The sequence below is a fragment of the Phaseolus vulgaris genome, chromosome 8 (genome assembly GCF_051622355.1).
Source record: "Phaseolus vulgaris cultivar YP4 chromosome 8, ASM5162235v1, whole genome shotgun sequence".
Taxonomy (NCBI): domain Eukaryota; kingdom Viridiplantae; phylum Streptophyta; class Magnoliopsida; order Fabales; family Fabaceae; genus Phaseolus; species Phaseolus vulgaris.
The window spans coordinates 34,987,974-34,997,828 of record NC_143505.1 but is presented as its reverse complement, the minus strand read 5'-3'; the positions used below and the strand labels follow the sequence as shown (position 1 = coordinate 34,997,828).

At 36.8% G+C, this 9,855-nt stretch overlaps 1 protein-coding gene across 1 annotated transcript; it reads left to right on the top strand.

Moving 5' to 3' along the window:
* Nucleotides 1-4,559: 4,559 nt before the first annotated feature.
* Nucleotides 4,560-8,909, top strand: LOC137823367 (protein kinase PVPK-1). Its single transcript, XM_068628471.2, has 3 exons — nt 4,560-5,203; nt 5,879-6,981; nt 7,883-8,909. Exons 2-3 carry the CDS (start codon nt 5,897-5,899, stop codon nt 8,718-8,720), a joined length of 1,923 nt encoding a protein of 640 aa, XP_068484572.1. The 5' UTR covers nt 4,560-5,203; nt 5,879-5,896; the 3' UTR covers nt 8,721-8,909.
* The last annotated feature ends 946 nt before the right edge of the window (nt 8,910-9,855 follow it).

The following is a 9,855-nucleotide window of genomic DNA, read 5'->3' as shown; positions in this document are numbered from 1 at the left end:
CGTCTTACATGACAACATAAAATCAATTTACACGCAGGTCGCCTACTCGGATAGTCTTACTGAGAAAGGTCGTCTTACCTAACAATAGAAAATCAATTTACACTCAGGGTGCCTACTTGGGTCATCTTATCGAGACAGGTCGTCTTACCTGTCACTAGATACACAGGGTGCCTACTCAGAATCTTACCGTGACAGGTCGTCTTATTTGTCAATAGATACACAGAGCGCCTACTCGGATAATCTTATCGAGACAGGTCATCTTATCTATCAATAGATACACAGGGCGCCTACTCGAAATCTTATCGAGACAAGTCGTCTTATCTGTCAATAGATACACAGGACGCCTACTCGGAATCTTACCGAGACAGGTCGTCTTATCTGTCAAGATACACAGGGCACCTACTCAGAATCTTACCGAGATTGGTCATCTTATTTATCAATAGATACATTGGGTGCCTACTCGGAATCTTACTGAGACAGGTCATTTTATCTATCAATAGATACACAAGGCGCCTACTCAGAATCTTACCGGGACAAGTCGTCTTATCATGTGCTAACTCTAAACAAATAAACAAAACTAATGCACCATCTTTTGAGAAAAAATTTATCATTAGATGACCTCATTAAAAAACCCCTTCGAGGGAAGAAGAGCGTCACCTAAAACAACATTATTGTTCAAAAGGAAAGCATTAAAGCTAAATACCTTAGCTAAAGTAAAACTTGAGATTCGCCAAACGTTTGAGGAATGGCTCCTCCCTCTAAGGTCTCCAGACTATATGCTCCATTCCTGAGCACCTCGACTACGTTGTCCTTTGATTCTTCAAACTATTCTCGTAGCACTTTCTTGTCGTCTTCTGATAGACTTTTATGGTGATTACCTCTCCCTCATCAGAAGGTAGTCTCATCTTCATATGGGTTGTCGAGGCTACTTCTCTCAACTTGTTCAAGGATGCTCGACCTAAAAGCAATTTGTAAGCAGGAGACACGTTAACAACAATATACCTGAAGGCAATGGTTCTGGCCGCGTTTTCATCAGCGAAGGTTGTCCTCAGCTCAACATACCCCTTGTCACTCAACATACCCATCGTATGGCCTCAACTAGTCAGGGGATAACTGCAAATTGAGGAAGGTCTCCCAAAATGTCACGTCGGTCGAGCTCCCCTGGTCGATCAAAACTCTATGCACCTTTCGCCCCCACAGTGACAACTGATATTACCACCGGATCATTCTCATGTGAAACCACATTCTCAAGATCAACCCCTGTGAAGCATAGGGCGGGCTCCTGAGCATGATTAGGTCTCCTCGTCTCCAAAGACATTACTGCTCGACCATACCGCTTATATTTGGTAACCGAGCTTCCTCCTCCAAAAAATCCTCTCAAGAAGGTGTTCAACTCTTCATAGATTGGAATCTCATGCACTTGGTCCCTAAGGGCAACTGCTCCCTTTGGCTTTTCCTGATCAGCCTCAAGGTACTCCTTCAGGAACTCTTTCTTAACCAAGCTTGCTAGTTGGTGACCTAGAGCTATGCACCGCTCGACATTGTGCCCAAACCCCTCGTGGAACTCGCATTAGACATCCTTTCGTGGGCCCAAATTCCTGTTAGTCTTTTGAGGAAACTTCAGCTTGTCCGCTACCCCTGGCATGCCTAACAATTCCTTGTAGGAAACTCGAAACTTGGGTCAGACTACTGACTCCTCCCTAGCCTTTGACTTGGGCTCATTTATTTTGGTTGCGTATGGTGCATACCTCAAGTCCGCTCTCTTCTCGGTTGAGGTTCCGTTAACCCTCAAAGGTTGGGCTCGGCTGCTCTCCTTAGGATCAAGTTGCCTTGAAGACGAGTTGCCATGCTTCGTAGCCACAACCTCCTCTGTACTATATGGGTAACAACTCGTTGTCGTCTCTCGGAGAATGTCTCCGCTGGATTTCTGATCAACAAATCGCTGAATAGTTCTGCCGCAATCCCTTGCTCAAAAGTGGTGACCATCACAACTTCAACATAGGTCTAGAGTTTTATCGTAAGTGCCCATAATTTGTTCAGATAATCCTTGAACGACTCCCCCTCCCTCTGCCTTACGCTGAAGGGGTCATACAACATTGGAGGTTTGACCTAGTTGATAGAGAACTATTCTCTAAATAGTTTGGAGAACTTCTCAAAAGAGGTGATGTGGCCATCGGAAAGCCCACTTAACCACTATAGGGTTGTACTTGTGAATGTGCTCATGAACATCTTGTACTCAATAATATTCATTCCTCCATTAACAATCATCTGGGCATTGAATGTCGTGAGATGATTTTTAGGGTCTTCCACCCCTGTGAAAATGATCTTGGGGGTGATGTAGTGTTGTGGCACAAGCTCATCCATGATCGCTTGCGAAAATGGCTTAGGACGATCTCTCAAGTGCAACCTCAACCCTCGTCGATCACGCTACTGTAGAGTCTTGCGCAAGTCCTCGTTGGTCTTGCGCAATTCCTCATTGGCTACCCGAGAAGCCTCTACCTCTGCCATCAGCTGATCCTACAAAAGCACCTGCTCAGCTCGATCTTCTGCTTGTAGCTTTTCTTGCTCAGCTTTAGCTTCTTGTTGGATCCGTTCCTGCTCTTGTCTGTACTGCTCATTGGCTTCCTGGAGAGCCCTCATGGTCTCCATGAGTTGTTGTAAAGTGGGGCATCACTTCATTCAGATCCTAACAGTCCCTGCCTAGTGTTCCTTATCACATTGGAAAAATTGCAACACGAATATGGGTGGGATCAGGTTTTGTCGGGCCCCACGGTGGGCACCAAATATTCTCGCCGGTTGACTCTAGTGAGAAGCTTCATTTCTGATATGTCTCCTCTGGAGTCTATTCTATGTCTTCTTGTTGCATTGGAATGTGACTTCGTTGAAACAGAGGCCTGTTGATCAGACTCTGACGATCAAGTCAGTGAGAGCTTACTAAAATCTTTTTCAAATAAGTATTCAGTTTCAGTCTCAGAAACAACGTACCTTTACCTGGGGACTCAAGCCCCTTTTATAACTACTCTTGTAAGAACATTCTCTCATGAGAATCTTATCTCTACTGAAAGTATAAAATAATAACAGGAAAACCACCTGCTAACGGGACACCACTTATCTTCAGGTGCTAACAACAGGAACATATTATGTTTATGTGTGCACCCTTACTCACGGTGCTTCTCTTATCTAACAACTTTATCTTTTTAACCAATAACTATTAATTAATATACAACTAACATGTATTAATTAATATATAACTAACTTGCATATTATCACAAGAGATAAAATATCTCTTTATCTTTAGAATAATATGATAACAGATTTAAACAACAACAATTATATCTTTCATCTTCAGAATAATATGAGAACAAATAAAATATCTCTTTATCTTTTATCTTAACTACTTTTTCTGGGCTGACCAACATATAGGCCGAGCTCATGACCTACCTCTTGGGTCCAAACACCGAGTTAACCTCCCTTAAATACCTGTAGTGAAGTCCCGAACATTCCTGTCCAATACAATAGTATATATTCAATATTTAACTTTTTTTAATTTTTCTTTCAATTATATTTTTTTATTTAGATTTTTAATTTAATTTGATTTAAAATTTAGTAAAAATTATCCCTATTTTTTCACGTCTTATATATTTTCATTTTTTATTTTTGTTCAAATACATTCTTAATTTTAATAATGAAAAATAACCTTGTATCTCAACATAAATTAATGGTATAATTTATTATGTATCATGATAAATATTTATTGTATATAACTAAAATATGTAGTAAATAAACATTTTAAATACATAAATTATATTATAATTATAATCATAACAAATAAATATTTTTAAATATATAAATTATATTTTAGATTTGTGATAAACAATTAATAAGAGGCAAGATTATTTTAATCGTTGATATTAACATACTATTTCTTTTATCTTAAAATCCTTCTCTCCAGTCTCCCACCCCACTTCCTAGATTCATAAAAAAAAAAGATATTTTTTCTTTAAAGAAACACATTATTCAGTTAAATATTGTGCATAGGCTTTTCTAAAGCATACTATGAGTCTAATATCACAAAAATATTCTGTAAAATATTATTGACGTCAAATTTAATCTATTTAAAAAAAATCGTTTAATATAATAACTGAATTAAATATATTTATTATTCATTAAAAATATTAGAAAACGATTTTATCTGAATTTATAGTTAATATTAGCTGATAATAACAGTACGTACCACTTTACAGAACACTCAAGCAAGAAAAAGCATGAAAAACATATACAGCAAACAAGGAAAAAAAACAACCTCAAAAAGTTGAGAGCAACCAAAAAAATGTATGTAAAAAATGTTTAGAAATACTATTTTATATATTTTCTATTATTTAATTTGAATAAATTGTAATTTAAAAAAAAGTATCACCACATAATATATTATTATATAGAAAGAGTAATATAAAATACATTTCTACTCATATCACATCAATAATTATTCCTATCATAGAACGTTATTAAATAAATGTAACATTATAACTAAAAAGGAATTAAACATTTTGAAAATCTATAAATTATACAAAAAAAATTAAAAGCAATAAGTTTTTAAACTGAAGAGATCTCATTAAATCATAATATTTATAAAAATTAAAAACATTTTTGAGCAATAAAAAAATTGGGAAGAAGTGGGTCTTAAGTTGAGAATGAAAGTTTGTCATGGCAGTTCCAACCTCACTAAAAAATGCATTAAACTTTGAGAAAAGAAGAACAAGAAACTAGGGAAGAAGAGGGAACACATACATAACCATTAAGATAAGGAACTGCAGTCAATTATTTTAATTGGTTAGCTTTGCTTGTGAGGTTGGCTTCGTTTTCTGCAATTCCCATTCCACAAAGCCACGCTCTGCATCAACCCCAAAAAACTAACACAAAAGCATAAAAGAAAAGAAAAAGAAAAACCAAAAACATAAAACAACATATTATTATTAATATCGCTGTAATTATTGTTACAGTTTTCATTTGTCTTGTCCCTTTATTTTTCGATTGGATCTGAGGCTCTTCAGAGTTGCAGAAAGGCACACCAAAGTTGCTTCACTTTCTTTGAGTGTGGTTTCTCTTTGTTTAGAGCAAACTCACACAAAGCTTGTGGAAGCCACAGCCATGGAAGAAGGTTTCTTGCTATGCAATTTCATTGCCATTTTTCTGCTTTGATCAGGTGTGCATGTTCTTTTCGGTTATTTATTTATTTCTTTGCTCTACTCACACCCTTTTGGTGCCTTTCTTTATGGGGTGGCTTTTAATCACTGTTCCTGTAGTGTAACAAAAGAAAAAGCTGAAGGTGGCTTCTAATGAATACACAAACTTTAACTTGGGTGCTGTTACAAGTTAATGCATTTTTGGAATCAAAAGCAAAGGGGTTGTTGGTTTTGCGAAATTATGGTTTTGGTTTGTGTGGTGTTGATCAGAGAGGAACTGGATTTCTTGGTGATTTTGTGAAAGAAACTTTGATATCTGAAAGCCTTTGTGAGTTTCCTTGATGCTTTCCTTTCTTTTGGGTTGAAAGACTGAATTTGATTTGATGCTTTGCGTTTGGCTTCAGCCGTTTTCTTTCTAATGGATTCTATTCAGTTGGGTGGTGTTCTAGTATCTGTATCTAAATTAGGCCTCTTGCAAAGTTTCTTATGTTTTTCTTTATCTGGTGGTTTGAATTTCACTCTGGATCATTTTAATTTTCTTTCTATTTTCGACCTGTATAATTTTGTTGTGTTATTTTTTTTAAAGTAAGAAAGTGGTAGAAGGGAACTTTTGTAAGTGGTTGTTTTGTTTCTGTGCCTTTTAAAAATGAGTAAATCTCAGTAAGTAATTCAGAGTGTTGAGTTGGATTTTGCAGGTCATAAAGGATTTTTTAATGGGGTCACCTGTTAATGGATTGGATTCTTTATCAGAGGTTCAGAATTCAGTTTCTGTGGTAGATCATGATCCTCCTTCAACATCAGGGATTCCCCGGCCATCTCGGCCACCGTTAAGCACATCTAGAAATTATGGGGCTTCATCCAGTCAGCATAACAATAACTATGGAATGAAGAGCATCCACCACCAAAAGCATTCATATCAGGAGGCTGACAACGTAGTGCGCGATGAAATGCCCAATATGGAGAAGCAGCACTATGACACAAATGGAAAATCTGAGTATGTGAGCCTCAATAAAGCTGTTGAAAGTTGTTTAGGAAAGAATATCTCCAAAATGGAAACAAAATTAAGTATGAAGCAACCGTTAGATGGTTCCAAGAATTGTGATTCTAGTGGCGACAATTGCAAATTAGTTTCGACAAAAGGGGTTGTTGATCGAACAAAGAGCAAGTGTGAGTCAGAGATTGGCTTTTGTCCAAGTCCTCAGAGTAGTTTCTATTCAGAAGCCAAGGAAAGTTTTGCCAACAATGGAGTGAGTGAATGTGTTAGTGTTGATAAGTCAGTGGAAAGTGGGGAAGTTACTAATTCCTGTGAATTTAACGAGAGCCGGAAGACCAGCATCTGTAGAGGCAGCACTGGAAGTGATGTTAGTGATGAGAGCAGCACTAGTAGTCTGAGCAGTGCTTTGTATAAGCCCCACAAGGCAAATGATATAAGATGGGAAGCAATTCAAGCCATCCGAGTTCGTGACGGGGTGTTGGAAATGCGACATTTCAGGTTATTGAAGAAATTGGGATGTGGAGACATAGGAAGTGTATATCTAGCTGAACTAAGTGGCACCAGGACTTGTTTTGCAATGAAAGTAATGAACAAAACAGAGTTGGCAAGTCGCAAGAAGCTTGTTAGGTCTCAGACAGAGAGAGAGATACTGCAGTCTCTAGATCATCCATTTCTGCCCACATTGTATACGCACTTTGAGACAGAGACATTCTCCTGCTTGGTAATGGAGTTTTGCCCTGGTGGGGACTTGCATGCACTCAGGCAAAGACAACCTGGGAAGTATTTTTCTGAGATTGCTGCCAGGTTAGCCATTTCGTTTTTCCTTGCTTGCCCCATCAGTTCTATCCACATACAACATGCAGACACATTAGATAATTGTATTTTCCTTCCTTGGAGTCATGGAATTAAGTGTTATGTCTGTAGAACCAGAATGGAAACTGTATCATTTTAGGAAATCTCTGTCTTTCTCTACAAGAATAAGGGAACCTGACTAAGATTTTTATCATACAAATGAAAAGCTGGACTGTCACATAACGTTTTGTAGTTACTATGCATTGGTGCCTCAAGGACCATGAGAAAATCCACATATTTAGCAAAACATGGCCCAAGAACTCTAAGTAGCCAAGGCATTCTTTTCCACTCCCTTTATTGTTTTAAAATCTTCCAAGCCTTTTCAAGTCTCTTTATGAATGTTTGCCAAAAATGGCATTTTCTTTTTCTGCTGCATAATTACTTTTAATTTACTGCATCCTCCTTTTCCCACAATCATGACATTCCGAGTGAACTGTACAAACTTCAGTTGTTCTAGTGATGTTTCAATCTCTATTTTCTTGGCACTTCTTCTCGCTTCAATGGTTGTGATTGTTACGTGACTTGCCTTTCTTTAATGTCTTTTCTAGGTGTTCACTTAAAATTCTGTTTTTTTCATTTTTCTTTGTGAATAACTAACATCTATGTTCTGTCATCGACATCAGATGGCAATTGATTTGGTCTGTCTGACCTATGTAATTGCTTGGTCGGTGTTATTCATTCCTCCATCCTATGTCCTATTCAAATGACATATTTTAAGCTGTTTGTATATTTGTTGAGTGAACTGCTTAAGGGACTTGGACTTGAAATTTTCATCTGGGGTTGAATGTTTTCAGAATTGGCAAAGAATTACAAACTACAGTATGTTGTCATTTCATTAGTCTGTACCATACAGGTTTTATGTGGCAGAAGTTCTCCTTGCCTTAGAGTACTTGCACATGCTTGGGGTCATTTATAGAGATCTCAAGCCTGAGAATGTGTTGGTGAGAGAAGATGGACATATAATGCTTTCAGATTTTGATCTCTCTCTAAGGTGTGCTGTCAGTCCAACTCTTGTGAAGTCATCAAACTCTACCTTGGAGACAAAAAGCTCAGGATACTGCATTCAGCCTTCCTGCATTGAGCCAACCTGTGTAATACAGCCAGACTGCATTCAGCCATCATGCTTCACACCGCGATTTCTCTCCGGCAAATCCAAGAAAGAAAAAAAGTCGAAGCCAAAGAATGATGTGCAGAACCAGGTGACCCCTCTACCCGAGCTTATTGCCGAGCCCACGAATGCTCGATCAATGTCCTTTGTGGGAACACACGAGTACCTGGCACCTGAAATCATCAAAGGTGAAGGTCATGGTAGTGCTGTAGACTGGTGGACATTTGGGATATTCTTGTATGAACTCTTGTTCGGTAGAACGCCGTTCAAGGGTTCGGCAAACCGTGCAACACTATTCAATGTTGTTGGCCAGCCCTTGAAATTTCCAGAATCTCCCACTGTGAGCTTTGCTGCCAGGGACTTGATCAGAGGTTTGCTTGTGAAAGAACCTCAGAATCGGCTTGCTTATAGACGTGGAGCAACAGAAATAAAACAACATCCATTTTTTCATAATGTTAACTGGGCACTGATCCGATGTGCAAATCCTCCAGAGATTCCAAGACAGGCCATGAAAGCACTTGCAGCTGAAAAGGTGCCTGGAGTGAAGCCTTCTGGTAACTATTTAGATATTGATTTCTTTTGATCTTAATGTCTGTTTTCTCATTTGAACTAATTTCCATCTTTTATTTGTGTTGTTTGTCTATGGTTCTTTCCTTTTGTATAAAATGTTGCAACTCTTTCATCTACATTGATCAATGCTTGTAATTGTCCATGATAAACTGCTCTAAGAACCTCCAAAATGCATGAAATTGAACAACAAACTTTCTGGTTACCTATTTACTTCTATTTTCTTTACATTTTTCATCATGCCCCTTTTTTCAAAGTGAAAAAACAAGAATTAAAATGAACAAGACACAAGAATAATTGATCTCATTTTTCAAAAAATGAAGACCTAGTTAACCCTATATTACAAGATTCACTCACTTCATTCTCCTGATTTTTTTTTATAACACTCACTTATTGAAATTAAGGGTACGTTACTAATTTCAAATTTGAATACAATATTCTATATTAATATTATTTTTTGGAAAGAATATAAAATAAACTGATTTCGATTTATATTTGTTTAAATGATTATCTATAAAAGAATATTTCCTCCTTGAAGTTGGAAGGATTGTAGTGTTAGTTTAGCATTTTTTTTAGTAAAATAGGTACAATTTTAGGTTAATTACTGTGGGTAAAATTTTAAAAAATTATTGAAATAGATAAGTCGTGTGATGACTAAGTATGAAGAAATCATGTGACATGATATAATTTTATTATAATCAGATTTTGAAGTCATTTTTGTATAATTTATTTATTTTAATAATTTTTAAAATTTTACCAATGGTAATTAGCGGATGAATTGTACTCATTCATAAAAGAAAATCAGTTTAACATATAGTGAAATTGTACCTCATTCATAAAAAATTCCTAGTTTAACATATAGAAATTGATTTCCAGTAATCAGTGTTGATATGAGATTATTGAACCTAACGGTGGTTTGAGTCAAAGATGAGTGGCTGATAGAGATTAAATGTGGTACGGAATTTGTGGTGTAGAATGTGATGATTCTTTGACGGTACGTGTGTTTAAGAATGTGAAGGGTACGTGTGTACTATTGATGTAAGAATTTAAATGTGAGAAAGCGGTAGTTATAAAATAAATAATATTTTAAAGTTATCTTTTACTATTTTTTTGTGTACAAGACAAGGATTGATCTTGTGATTTTGACTTCA